Source organism: Phyllopteryx taeniolatus, chromosome 12 (genome assembly GCF_024500385.1).
Source record: "Phyllopteryx taeniolatus isolate TA_2022b chromosome 12, UOR_Ptae_1.2, whole genome shotgun sequence".
In the NCBI taxonomy this organism is placed as follows: Eukaryota; Metazoa; Chordata; class Actinopteri; order Syngnathiformes; family Syngnathidae; genus Phyllopteryx; species Phyllopteryx taeniolatus.
Genome location: NC_084513.1, coordinates 8,411,953 through 8,426,985, shown reverse-complemented (window position 1 = coordinate 8,426,985; position 15,033 = coordinate 8,411,953). Strand labels below are relative to the sequence as shown.

Here is a 15,033-nt window from a genome sequence, read left to right as displayed (position 1 = left end):
GTGAACCGCGATATAGCGAGGGAATGCTGTATGCAACATTGTATATGGCAATTTGGGATTTCAACATTTTTGCCAAATACATTCTTGTCATTTCTTGAAATCCAGATCACAGGCACACAATTCATCACATCCACCACCCCCTCTCCACCCACTTGCCCGTACCCCAGCGCTTACGCAAGAGGGTGCACGGCACAGAGCGCAGACGCAAAAAGAAACGGAAGAAAAGAAAGACGTCTCTGCCACCCTCGGAAGTTACGCCCACCATCCACGAAGTGGATGAGGAGGATGCTGAGTCGGAAATAGACACGCAGGAGGCGGTTGCCATGGCCGCAGAGTTACCCCCCTGCATTGAAGCACAGGTAATATAGGATTGCAAAGCCATGAGAAGAGAATTGTTTTTCTTTTTACTGGACTTTATACCAGAGATTAGTGCTCACAGGCCAAATTTGATCTTTAAATCGGACAGATGGACCAGACCATTTGTAGGTGATATAAGAAATAATTCAAATGTCAATGTAAAACGTGTAAATGTTTATTTTAATAATAGAATAATACGTGCTCGTTTTTAATTGTGTTATGACTAATTTAATGTAATCAATTAACTTTTTTTCAATACAGCACATTTTTAAATGTACAGTGGTGCCTTGAGATACGAGTTTAATTCATTCTGTGACCACGCTTGTTCTCAAAACAATTGCATTTCAAATATTTTTCCCCTTTAAAATTGATGAAAATTAAATTAATCCAAAAACACACAAAAAAAATATTTTTTTATGTTTTTTTGAAACAAGATAAATGTGCTTAACAGTGTTGTACTAACACAGTAATATAATTTGCTCTCCACATAACTGGCAAACATAAACAATGCAAGCACAAAAATGACTGTATTGTCCTTGCTCTTCTTTTGAATTGTTGTTGGCTGAATGTTGTGAAGTTTGCGCCCAACATCTAGGGTCTGAAGCGCAAGTGTATCTGGAATATTTGCTCTTTACTCTTAAGACAAAAAAATAAATAAATCGGCCAAGCGACTGCTCATGTCTCGAACAACTCATAAGCCAAGGCACCCGTATATCAAGGCATCATTGTATATGTAAAATTGTTTATTTTACTAATGCTTTTTTTGTATTTACACTAAATAAACTAGCTAATTATCTCATCAGATTAATGAATACAAATGAATTGAAAATGAATTAATATATTTAAGTCCTAAAACAGCACTATCTCACCCATGACCCCTCCAAGGTCAACCGCTACCCAAAATGGATGGATGTTGTGTTTGTTTCTTACAACGAAGTTCATGGGTCAATCGGACCTGCTCTGTTTAATCATCCCGAAAAATATATTTTTTATAAATATAGATTTGTAGATTTTCTATACAGGTCAATTTGATGTGTAACAACACGGCTACATTGTGACCAGCATGAGGATGGATTAGTGGACTAGATTATGGATGCTGCTCTGAAATTCATGGGTCAATGTGACCCATTTTACGCTTAATCATGAATATGATATAATAACACAATGCAATATTGATATTAAAAGAACAAAAATAAGGTCAGAAGGGTGAGTTTAATCCTAATATTGTATTATTATTTCCCCCTAAATTTTACAAACGGGTCAATTTGACCTGCAACATAAAAGCAGCGTTACATTCTCACCATCATGTGGATGGATTTGAACACGAAGCGGACTAGATTGTAAACAAGCGCCTATAAACCCTTTCCAAAAAATTTGAATATCATGGAAAAGTTTATTTATTTCTATAATTCCATTCAAAAAGTTAAACTTTCATAGATTATAGATTCAGGGCCCACAATTTAAACAATTTGAAGTATTTATTTGTTTATTTTTACATAATTTGGGCTTCTAGCTCATAAAACCCAAAAAATCAGGAATTCAAAAATTAGAATACTGTGAAGAAATCAGCCCAAATTTTACAGGCCATAAATGTTTTAAATTGTGTGTCACACACTAATCATATACTAAACTCAAAACACCTGCACAGGTTTCCCCAGGTGTCATTAAATTGCTTCAGTTTGGTTCAATTGTCAAAGACTGCAGACTTGAAAATTGGCCAGAAGACCATCATTGATACCCTCCATAGGATGGGTAAGCCACAAAAGTTCATAGCTAAGGAGGCTGGCTGTTCACAGAGTGCTGCGTCCAAGCATATCAATGGAAAGTCTAGTGGAAGGACAAAATGTGGCAGAAGAAGATGCACCAGCAAAAGAGATGAGCATGGGCTTCAGCGGATTATCAGAGTAGAATGAGGCGGAAGCCAGAGCTTCAAAAGCCACCACATTCAGACGCATCCGGGACATGGGCTACAACTGTCTGGTTCCTCGGGTCAAGCCACTTCTCAGCCTGAGCCAACGTAGGAAGCGTCTCAACTGGGCCAAGGAGAAGAAGGACTGGACTGTTGGCCAGTGGTCCAAGGTGCTATTTCCCGAGAAAAGTAAAGTGTGCCTTTCATTCGGGATTCAAGGTCGAAGGGTTTGGAGGTAGACTGGTGAAGAACAGAACCTAAGCTGTTTGAGGTCCAGTGTGAAATATCCACGATTTGGGGTGCAATGTCCAGTGCAGGTGTTGGTAAACTCCATCCATCCATCCATCGATTGTCTTAACCGCACATCCTCACTAGGGTCGCGGGCTGCTGGAGTCTATCCCAGCTATCTTCGGGCGGGGAGGCGGGGTACACCCTGAACCGGTCGTAAAAAAACAAACGCAGGGCACATAGAAACAAACAACCATTCACACTCACATTCACACCTACGGGAAATTTAGAGTCATCAATCAATCTACCATGCATGTTTTTGGGATGTGGGAGGAAACCGGAGTGCTTGGAGAAAACCCACCCAGGCACGGGGAGAACATGCAAACGCCACACAGGCGGGGCTGGGATTTGAACCCCGGTCCCCAGAACTGTGAGGCAGATGTGCCGGCTTGGTAAACTCTGCTTTCTTATATCCAAGGTCACCGCAACAATCTACCAGAATGTTTTAGAGGACTTCATGATTCCTTCTGCTGAGGATCTGTATGGAGATGCAGATTTCACCTTCCAGCAGGACCTGGCCCCTGCCCATACCGCCAGAAGCACCAAAACCTGCTTTGATGCCCATGCCATCACAGTGCTTGACTGGCCAACCAACTCGCCGGATCTAAACCCCACTGAGAATCTATGGGGTATTATCAAGAGGAAAATGAGGGGCACCAAACCCAAAAACAAAGAAGAACTGACAGGAAGCATCAAGGAGATCTGGGCTTCCATAACTCCCATGCAATGCCACAGGCTGATTGCCTCAATTCCACGGCGCATCGAGGCAGAGATTATAGCTAAGGGATTGAAGATTAACATATTGTTTTAAAAGTACCATATTTTGACTGATTTCATGTGACCCTAATTTCTTTCTTTTTTTCCAACAAAAACAGAAGTAAATGGTCATTTCTTCACAGTATTTAATTTTTTTTAATTCCTGATTTCGTGGGTTTTATGAGCTGGAAACCCAAATTATGTAAAAATAAACATATAAATAAATACTTGAAATTGTTTAAATGAATCTATACTCTATGAAAGTTTACCTTTTTGAATGGAATTATGGAAATAAATAAACGTTTCCATGATATTCAAATTTTTTGTTCTGTATTTACTGACCATAATTGAATTTCTTTGATAGAGCTCTGGCATCTCGATTTGATCTTGTCTGCCCTCTATTGCACCCCTCTCACCTCGATCTTCTCCTTGCTCTCAGTTTAGTTTGGAGAGTCAAGAGCACTTGGAGGAAGCTCTTTCAATCGCCACAGTCCACACAGAAAATGAGGAGCAACGCCGGGCCCAGAAACGCACGCTCACTCTCAAGGGAGACCTTTACAGTGGAGGATATGCCGTCATTGAACACCACGAGGAGAAGGAAAAGGAGTCTATGTCCAGCAACAGGTAGGCTCTCATAAAAGTATCATGCTGCTTGGTGGGCACTGAAGGCTGCCTTGGTAATAATAATGGTAAAACAGTAAACCCCTGCGGTTTACGGTGGCTATGGACTGAGCCCTGTAGCGAATAGCGAAAACAAAAAGGTAATTGCCGTTGTTTCTTATAGTTGCCTATATTAATGGTTTAAACTGTAAATATACCACAATGCTTGAATATCAATCTCATCTGATAACATTAACCTTTAAAATAAATGGCTTAGAGATGATTTCATTAAAAATAAATAAATGTGTCCCCGTGTATATGCACATGCAGGGAAGAATCTCCGTAACAGCCCAGGCTAAACTTAGGTCCTCCATGACATAAAAAGCTTCTCTTTCAGTGGAGATGTATTACTTCAACACCCTTGGATTAGTTACTGTATTACTTTGCTATTTAGATATGGTTTTGGCACCATATTCCGGCATCTTAGGATGTTTCAGAAAGAACACAAAAATGTGAGTACCAAGGTTAGTTTTTCAGCAAGTAGCTGGGGATAGGTTCAGCCAGAAAAATGCAAACGGCTGAATTCGTGTATTGTTAATAGCGTAGAATATGCAGGGGTTTACTGTACTTTCGACATACTTGTACTTGTGTCATTACACTACATCGCCACTAAAACATGCAGCTCTGGAAAAAAATGAAGAGACCTCTGCAAAATTACCAATTTCTCTGATTTTGCCATTTAGGTGCCATATACAGTATTTTTAAGTAAAAATAACATTTTGCTTTATTCCATAAGATTCTCACAGCATAACTCCAACCATCCATCTGTTTTCCGTACCGCTTATCCTCACCAGGGTCACTGGCTGGAGTGTGGCCAATGTGCAGAGTATGTACAGTGTGAGTACTAAAAATGTGCAGAGTGTGTGAAGTAAGAGGCTAGACTCCTGTGGGCCTGGCCCGATCAGCTGCCAGACCACAGAGAAAAGGGGGAAGCCCCTGCCCACCCCACAGCTAAGCTAATTCAACCCCCACCCAAACCGACCATAGCCCAGTGACCAGAACAAGGCCAGAAGGCAGGGCCGACCGAGGCAGGAGACGCTGACACCCCAACATGATCCCCAAGTCAGCCGGGGACCCCACACATCCCCAGGGAGAGAAGGGCGACGACCATGGTAGCGCGCCCTGGGGAGAGGGAAGAGGAGGACACAGGCCCGGGACGCAGCAGCATGGCCCCCAAGCTTCCACCCGGAGACTAGGACGAGACCCCCGGAGTGGGGCCAACAAACACCACCCTGGCACCCGGGGACGGAGAGCAGCCTCAGGATTGGCATCCCCCAGGAGAGCAACACGGACACAACCATACCCAAGAGGAGGTGGGCGGAACAGGCCCAGCATCCCCAGAGGCCAACCTTGCAGATTCAGAAGGATACATGTTAAAGTGCATGCAAGTGATCCTTTGGCGTGTAAAAGGGTCTAAAATGACAAGAAATGATTTGGTCACATTACATTGCACATTACATTACATTACATTTTGGCGTATGGCTCGTATCTCAGAAATTAATTCGTATCTAAAGGCACCACTTCACAGTACAAACAGTAGTGTATAAGGTTTGTTGGGATATTTTCATCTCTGACAGTTTTGCTTTCATGCCATTAATGATTTTCCTGAGAAACAAACGGAAGGCACTATAAGGACATGGTACTGATTTTTTTTTTTTCTCTCCCAAAGAGGTCGCAATGACTCCTGTTATCCTACAACAATGTCTTATCAACAATGTCTGTGTTCTTTGTCAGCATCACCCCAGGATGGGCGTCCCCATCCACCACTGCAACTCAGAACTGGTTTTGTCGGAAGTCCACCCACCATCGCGTGACAGGCGCCCAGCGGTGCAACTATGACCTGAGGGAGCGGATTTGCATTGGCAGCATGACCGCAGTTGAGACTGCCGTTTATCATCAAGTGCCAACCGATGAAGCTGAGGCCCAGATGTTGGCCAGCGTTGATTTGGATGACATGAAAAGTGAGTGCGGTATCACAGAGGGCCATTTCATCTGTATTATCTAATGCAGTGTCTCCAACCGAACTGAGCATTGAGCCCCAATATAATGACAATCTCATCTCAATTTACTCACAATTTTTTTTGTGTGTGAAATCTGGGCCTGTTTAGTTGAACACAAAGTTAGTATTCATTTTCTGTACCACTTATCCTCACAAGGGTCGCGGGTATGCTGGATCCTATCCCAGCTATCTTCGGGCAAGAGGCAGGGTACAACCTGAACTGGTCGCCAGCCAATCGCAGGGCACATAAACAAACGACCATTCACACTCACATCCACACCTACGGGCAATTTAGAGTCTCTAATTCATGCATGTTTTTGGGATGTGGGAGGAAACCGGAGTGCCCGGAAACAACCCACCCAGGCACGGGGAGAACATGCAAACTCCACACAGGCAGGCTCGGGATTCGAACCCCGGTCCCCAGAACTGTGAGGCAAATGCCCTAACCAGTTTTCACTGTGCCAGCTATATATATGTATATATATTGATTGTTTTTAATCAGATTTTGTTTCTTGATTAATTGCAATTAATCACAGGCGCACATAGTACCACATTTTGCTTTGAGATGGTATCTTAAACTTGTTGGGCTTTGATGCAAATGACTTTTGATGCAAAATTTGCCGCCAAGCGCACCAGTCGGGTCTCCTCACTGACTTTATAGCAACCTGCACCGCATTTCAGATATCCATCCTCGGTTAAGATAAAGGAGCACGTGTGGTCAAAATACAATGTGTGATTAATCTGAGTTAATATCGCTGATTCTACATAAATTGCTCGGACATTACAAAATATAATGCCATTGCCTTATCAATGTTTTTTTTTTTTCCCAACAATATTCAATAGCAATGGTATTTTAAATACATTTTCCAAACTGGTCATCTTGGATAGACTGACATGTAAGTATATGGATTAACTCCATGCTGCCGCTGTGTATCATAATAATGATAATAATAATAATAATTTACAAAGATGAAGATTTTCATCTCTCAGTCGAGATTTATCAAAACAACATACTTCCTTGACATCATTTACTACTTTCCAATTAGTTGAGACTTTAACATTCTGTCCTCTGTCCGTCATTTTCGGAGGTTACAGAAAGAGCGCAAAAACCATGAATAGTTTTTAAGATGACAGATGAGGAAAGGTTTCACAGGAAAAAATGTGAATAAGTAAACATGTTGAGTGAACTGCAAATGGGTAGAGGCTCACTGTATAGTATATCTAAACATAGGCAATAATTGTGAGTGGTGTAAGAGAAAAAGGGGCAGTCATTAACAGAGCCTGCAGTCGATTCCCCTTCACCAGCGACCCTGCCTCTGGCCTTTCCTGCTTTACCAGACTGGAGTAATCATTGACTGCGTAGAAACACAAAACAGGGCCACTAAAATCACAGCTGCCGAGTACTGATGCTTCATGGTGACAGGCTGTGCATGCCGCTGCAACCCTTGTTTTCGTTTCTTTTGAGAATTAAAGTCCTTCCATAGTGTCGGGTGCAACATTTAGTCCAAAAGTTAAACAACATCCACACGCATAGTACAACGTAATTAAACACACAGCCTACAGTCAACAACCTTGATGGAAGTTTTAACAGTGAACCCAAATTGCCACAAATTGTTGGGACTCCCCATTTGGACATTGATGTAATATTTGGCAAAAGGATAAAGGATGGATCTCAAATTAGACTACAAGAGCAATCCAGTAGGATTCAATGAACCAAAATTGTGCACAAACGTGTAGCACAAAAAAAATTATGAGAATGAAAAATGGTAAAAGCTTGTTACGAAAGAGCAACAACACAGAGGCAACAAACCAAAAGAGTTAGACAGAGCCAAAGTGGAATGAAAACTAAACAGCCCTACGGTTAATACCTCTGGCAGGAACACCGTGCCGCCAAAATAGCCACATACTCAGATTATTATTTTTTTTTTTTCAATTCAAAGGATTCTCTTACGCGGCGGCACAGTGGACGACTGGTTAGAGCGTCCGCCTCACAGTTCTGAGGACCAGGGTTCAATCCCCGGCCCCGCCTGTGTGGAGTTTGCATGTTGTCCCCGTGCCTGCGTGGGTTTTCTCCGGGCACTCCGGTTTCCTCCCACATCCCAAAAACATGCATGCTAGGTTAATTAAAGACTCTAAATTGCCCGTAGGTGTGAATGTGAGTGCCAATGGTTGGTGGTTTCTATGTGCCCTGTGATTGGCTGGCAACCGGTTCAGGGTGTACCCCGCCTCCTGCCCGATGATAGCTGGGATAAGTTTCATCATGCCCGCGACCCTAGTGAGGAGAAGCGGCTCAGAAAATGGATGGATTCTCTTACATAAAAATTAACATTCAAAGAATAGCAAACCAACAGTAAGTGCTAGAACAAATGTTGTGCATTTTTTTCCACAAAGATCAATTCACTAAATTTTTTTTATATATTGTATTGTTTGTCCTGCATGTCATTCCAAATTAGGCTTAGTCACTTTGCAGTATTGGGACATTCACTCTGCTTTGTTGAAGGAGTGCTGGTGCATCTCCCCTTTCCTGCCGCTTATCTTATTTCCAACACTTTTAACGGCGTTAAATACATCCATGTTTTTGGAGGACACAAATTTAGTAACTCCTCATGCACTTTAAACAAACTGCAACAGTTCTTGTGAGAGAAAAAAAAATCCCCGTTTGTGTACTTTTGATTTGAGAGCTTGATAGCGTCAGTATACTCCTCGCATATACTTTGGTTCCCAGTATGCATAGCAGCCTTCACTGCTGAAATTTTGGCATAATAAGGATGTTAATCATTATCAATCATTATTGTTCAAGAGTTTTTATGTTACTCGTAGTTCGCTGAATGTGTCTTAATTAACTGTCATCTTATATTTATGTTGCAGTTTGTTTGCATGAAACCCTGCCTGTTAGTTGTGTGCGATATAGTAACTTCCCAGTCACTTGCTAGCATAAGCTAAGCATTATCTGGTATCTTACTAAATATATAAGATGCTATGTTACTCTTCCTGGTAATTATTCCATAACCCTTTTAAAAGCGACAGCGATCACCGGTGACACTGCGGCGCATATGTATTTCAAATTACCGCAACTCCTCGCTACTATTGCTATTTTAATCATCCAAACTGCCACTGAAAGCTGTGAAACTAATAAATATATCTATTATTATGGTGCTAAAAGGGTTAAAAATTTCTCTGAGGTAAAAGAGCCTCTGTTTCTCTTTGATGACTTATCAGTGTTATAAAACAGTCATGGCTGACAGCATCTCTCAGCAAACTGGAGATATAGGCTTGCTTTAAAATTTGTTGAACACATTAACTGCTTCCTATTCTTTTCTGATGAAGAAGACATGGGGGAAGTGCTACCAAGCAATCAGTATCATCTAGTGGTGAACGTTGCTATTCTAATTTAAAACTGATCGGGTATGGTAGAAGAAAGAAGTTTAAGATTTTCCCCCCAAATTTTTTTTTTCAAAATTATTTAAAGTCCCCCCCCAAGTGTTGGCTGCCAGTTACCCGTTTCAGCAGTTGATAGAGATAATCTTTCAGACTCACATTGCCTCTGTGTGGGATTTTAACCCATGCTGCCTGCTTGAATGGTAGACAAATGAAACATTGCACCATCTGTGTCTACTGGTATCATATGCAATTTATAAACATTTTTAGGTAGGGGCATCAATTGCGTTTTATCCACGGCCAGGCTCCGTTTTTCACCCCTCGAATAGCAGGGTTTTACTGTACTATACCAATGAAAAGCATTACGTCCTACTCTAATTCACTATCGATCGTTATGGCACAGCCCCCAAATCAATAGCCTGTGGACATCACCCAAAACAAGAGTGGCACTGATTCTGTTCTCACAAAGAAAACCACTCCTTTTCTGCACTTTGCTGTTGTGGCCAAAGTAAACATTGCTACTGTGGCTTGACCGTGGTTTCAGAGAGGTGTCTTCTGGCTCTGGGATTTGACTTTGCTTTGGTTTCATGGTGTAACCGGTGTGGATTCGGGACTGTAAAAGGAGTCCAGGCAACGCACTGCAGTTAAAAAGAGTGGGCAGCCCCTGAATGAGCAGTAAGCCCAGCTGGAGAGAGGAGGACAGGAGGAGGTACCAGCTGTGGAGATGACAGATATAGATGGACAAGAGAACCAGGCCGACAACAAGCACAATGGAGCCGAGCGTGAGTGCAGTATCCAGAAAAGCTCGGGCACCCCGAGGCAGCGCCAAAACGAGCAACACGGCTCACTGTCCATCGTGGAAGGCTTTGAGGAATTTGAAGAGTTTGTATTCGATTTCGACGACTATGACTTGCTCGAGTCGATCCACACTCAACTGGGATCTTCGGTCGATTCAATCCGTAAGTAGTTTTGTGGAGATTAGAGCTTGGACATGAACGTTTGACAGTGGACAACGTTGGTTTCAACCTTGTCACCATCACAACGTAACGTTTTTGCCAAGCCTTTAATTCTAATGAATGTGAGTTTCCACTGATTATATAGCGAGCTTGATTAATGCTATCGGGCACATTCATGTCAAACAGTACTACGTTGGTACATGGTATTGAACAAATTGGCAAGCCTCTCGACTGTGGATGTTGTCTTCTGTGTTTCCATTGATCCGGTGGCATCCATTTGGCTTTGGTCTTAGCCACAGCTGAAGCGGAATGACATTACATTGACAATCAGTGTGTCTGGTTCTTCTATTTCCATTCATGTTTTTGTTTTGAATTATTTTAAGGCGATCAGCACATAAGTTACCTGCCGGTCAGAAAAGGGAATGATTTCCTTGTGAATTTTGTCCTATGGACTTTTTCAGCTCATCTTATAACGTCTTCTGAGCACAGCAAATGACAACAATAACATTACATAAGAATTGGATTTTATCCACAGGGTGGGCCAGAATTCATACTTCACTTGTTAGTCTATCCATCCATTTTCTATACTGCTTATTCTTACCAGTGATGCAGCATGGGTGAGCTTGTTAGCAGTGGCGGTTTCTGGCATGTGCATTATGTGTGGCCGCACAGCATAACAAGGTCATGGACAGGTTGTCAAAAGTTCCAAGAGGTTTTCGATTTTACGACGGAAGCAACATACAACATTTTACAGAATATTTTTTCCAGCGCTACAAGAAGGTACCATCACTTAGCACAGTTAGTGTTTTCATACTAATATTTAGTGTAATTATCGCTTTAATACTACATTAGTATTTTAAGTGAGAGTATGGCGCGTTCCAACATGCATTCGGGTTACGTCGCTGCCAGCAGTGAAATATTTAATGTACATTCCAAGGCAGACTTGCCTGTTATTTAGAAAATAGCATAGATTTAACAGGCATGTGTCAGAAATGTAATTGATTGGGGCATTTAAACATTTAAAGAATGCCTTTGGTGTTTTCATAACATAATTCAGACTGTTAAAAACATTTACGCTTAGTCTACATCCTTCATTTCCTAAAAAGAGATCAGTGTTAAGCTATTTATATTTGTACATGCAGTTGTCATGTTCACCCTCAGTTTCTAATCATGTCCCCTGAAAGGAATTCCATGGTATGCATAATATGATTAGGGGATTTTAAAATTTTGATTACATTTCACCATTGCGTATCAAGCTGCTCCAGCGGAAATTGTCCGTTACACAAGATGATCCTTGCTGAATGGTTTTCCATTTACACCTTTGTTGTGTTAGTTTGTTAGCAACAATGCTCATAGTTCAGTCTCATCCACTTTAAAATTAATAATTAAAAAAATAACAATATTAATATAATAATACAAATATACAGTAAATAATGTAGCAGAATGCAAATTCAGTTTTTCAGATTATTCAGACATGCAGAACAAGTTACATCTAAAAAATGTTTCCCCCTAGCGTTTCAAACAGGTCATTATGACCCGCAACATAAGAGGAGGCTCAACAAATTATAATGCACCAATTATATATCAGTGGATCTTTTTTTTTTTTTAGCCAAATAATAAATCATCCTAGACAGGCTTGGTACCATTGCACAAAACCCCTTAGAAAAACAAGGGGGAAATGAATGCAGGTCTATTCTGTTGTGTTGTGCTTATTGGTAATATTGTATATTTTGGGTCTTTGATCAGCCACAACAGATGATGTGTATTCCTAATATGAGTAATAACAAGTCAAAGTCTTATCACCAATTTCCATCCATCCATCCATTCTCTACCGCTTATCCGGGTCGGGTCACGGGGGCAGTAGCTTCAGCAGGGACGCCCAGACTACCCTCTCCCCAGCCACTTCATCCAGCTCTTCCGGGGGGATCCCGAGGCGTTCCCAGGCCAGCCGAAGGATGTAGTCTCTCCAGCGCGTCCTGGGTCGTCCCCGGGGTCTCCTCCCGGTGGGACATGCCCGGAACACCTCACCAGGGAGGCGTCCGGGAGGCATCCGAATCAGATGCCCCAGCCACCTCATCTGGCTCCTCTCAATGCGGAGGAGTAGCGGCTCTACTCTGAGATCCTCCCGGATGACCGAGCTTCTCACCCTATCTCTAAGGGAGAGCCCGGACACCCTGCGGAGGAAACTCATTTCGGCCGCTTGTATCCGGGATCTTGTTCTTTCGGTCACGACCCTATCACCAATTTATTTATTTTTTTATTCTAATAACCCTATTTGCAAGATTATGTGTAATGAAAATATCTTGGTTTCCTGCAGGTCACAGATTTGAAGACAACCCCGGTGTGAGACGCCACTTAGTGAAGAAATCATCCCGATTTCAGGTTGGCCGTACCAGCAACAGTTCCACTCCACTGTCCAGCCTTAAGAAGAAGAAACGAGCATCGGACAAGAAGACTCACGAGGTTGTTGGCTTAGTCACCATCAGCTGAGATGACGTTCATTAAATAACATTTAATTTAATTAATGAGAGTGCAAATGGTTGTTTGTTTATATGTGCCCTGCAATTGGCTGGCGACCAGTTCAGGGTGTACGCCACCTTTCGCCCAAAGATAGCTGGGATTGGCTGCGGCAAGCTCGCGACTAGTGAGAATAAGCGGTATGGAAAATGATATGGTAACACTGTGGCGTGAGAGGAGCTCGTCCGTAAGGACTTTGTCTTTTGAATTGGAAGGTCATGGTGTGAGTACCCATCTGAGATGTGTGTGTGTGGGTGGGGTGGGGGGTGGGGGGGTATGTACATGTGTGCCGTCACAACATACTAATAATAATCATGATAATAATTGTTTTTATTTATAGGCTCCTTTCAAGCCACACAACATCACTTTACAAACATATTTAAAGGAAAAACAATAAAAATAGCAAAAGATAAAACATCAATTAAAATGGAAAATAATATGGGAAATTTTAAATAGGTAGTTCGGAATAGGTGTGTCTTGAGTTTGGTTTTGAAGAGGGTTAATGAGTCTTTGTTTTGGAGGTCAGGTGGTAGTGAGTTCCAAAGATGGGGGGGCGGCTGAAGGCTCTGTCCACAACAGTGGAGGGGCGGGCAGAAGGGACGGTTAGGTGGATGCAGGATGAAGGCCTGAAAGAGCGGGAGAGTATGGCAATGTGAAGGAGGTCAGCAAGATATGGCGGGGCAAGGTTATTGATGGGCTTGAAGATGCAGACCAGTATTTTATATTCTATCCGGAATTGGACAGGGAGCCAGGGCAGTTGTTTGACGGATGGAGTAATGTGGTGAGTAGAGGGGGTCCTTGTGATAATAAGGGTGACAGAGTTCTGGATAAGCTGTAGTTTTTGCTGTCACTTGTGGGGGAGACCAAACAGGAGAGAGTTGCAGTAATCCAGGCAGGAAGTGACGAGGCTATGAAGAAAGATAGCAGCAGTGTGGGGGATGAGGGATGGACAGAGGATAGATGTTTCGTAATTGAAAGTATGCAGACCTGGTGTTGTTGTTTATGTTTGCTTGGAATGAGAGTGTGTTTGAGTTCAGAGAAGCAATCAGTAATGGAAGAAGGAGGAAGAGCGATGGTGGGTATGGTGGAGAGGTAGGGCTGGGTGTGTGTGTATTAGTGAATGTGTAAATTTAATTTATGGAAACTATTGCCAAGTGGAAGGATGTAGGTGACAAAGAGGAGGGGCCCCAAGATGGACCCGTGGGGGACACCAGAAGAAACTGGATGGATGTGATTTGAATGATTTCATTTGAACCAACTGGGTACGGCCAGACAGGTAAGAACTGAACCACTGGAGGGGTGTGTGTGTAATGCCAATGTAATGGATTCTGTTCAGGAGGATGGTGTGGGTAATGGTATCAAAAGCAGCAGTCAGATCAAGGAGGATGAGGATGGGTGAGTCGGCCAGAGTCAGCTGCCAGGAGGAGGTCGTTGGTGATTTTGATAAGTGCTGTTTTGGTGTTATGGAGGGGGTAGAAGCCAGACTGGAAATGTTCATTGAGATTATTAGAAGTGAGGTCGGAGCTGGGCAGCGATGGTCTTTTCCAAGATTTCTGAGGGGCATGGAAGGTTGGAGATGGGACGAAGGTTATTAAAAAATATTTGGATCTGAACCTGTTTTTTTTAATTTGTATTTGTTTTCAGTATTCGGGTTATGGCTGCCGTTTTGAATGCTGTGGGAACAATACCAGTAGAGAGAGATGAGTGGATGATGTTAGTAATGAGGGAGACCAGGCACGGGAGGCAAGCTTTTACCAGCACATTAGGGAGGGGGTCAAGTTGCCAAGTGGAGGGCTTGGAGTATATGATTTCTGAAATGTCCATGGCAGAAGGCAGCGTAAAACTTGAAAGTGAGTGGATGGGTCGGACAGTGGAATTAAGGCAGTGAGGATGGACTAAGGCAGGAGTAAAGAGGAAGTTGATGGTGGATCTGTTTTATTTTTGCATCAAAAAATGACATAGGAGAATTACAGAAAACAGATGAGTGAAAGTTGGAAGGAATGGAGTCTGGTGGACATGAAATATTATCAAGGAGACTAGTTGTCATGAACGGAACAGAGGATAGGACCCAAAAATGCACGAATCAAAAACAAATGGACAGTTTCAAAAAGAGAGGTTTAATATACGGGCAGAGGTCGGTACACAGGCAGGCAATCCAAAAAAGGCGAGGCAAAAAGGCGAGGTCAATAATCGGAACAGGGTCTAGTCTTACT

General features: G+C 42.5%; 1 protein-coding gene across 3 annotated transcripts in view; it reads left to right on the top strand.

The window, feature by feature from the left end:
- The window catches only part of slc4a3 (solute carrier family 4 member 3), a 63,279-nt gene that overhangs the window by 16,137 nt on the left and 32,109 nt on the right, over positions 1-15,033 (top strand). For all 3 annotated transcript variants that reach the window (XM_061792244.1, XM_061792243.1, XM_061792242.1), the window contains exons 4-7: positions 106-359; positions 3,750-3,934; positions 5,705-5,931; positions 12,621-12,766. In XM_061792244.1, the coding sequence (XP_061648228.1) occupies positions 106-359; positions 3,750-3,934; positions 5,705-5,931; positions 12,621-12,766 (812 nt within the window). The remainder of the gene's footprint in view (positions 1-105; positions 360-3,749; positions 3,935-5,704; positions 5,932-12,620; positions 12,767-15,033) is intronic.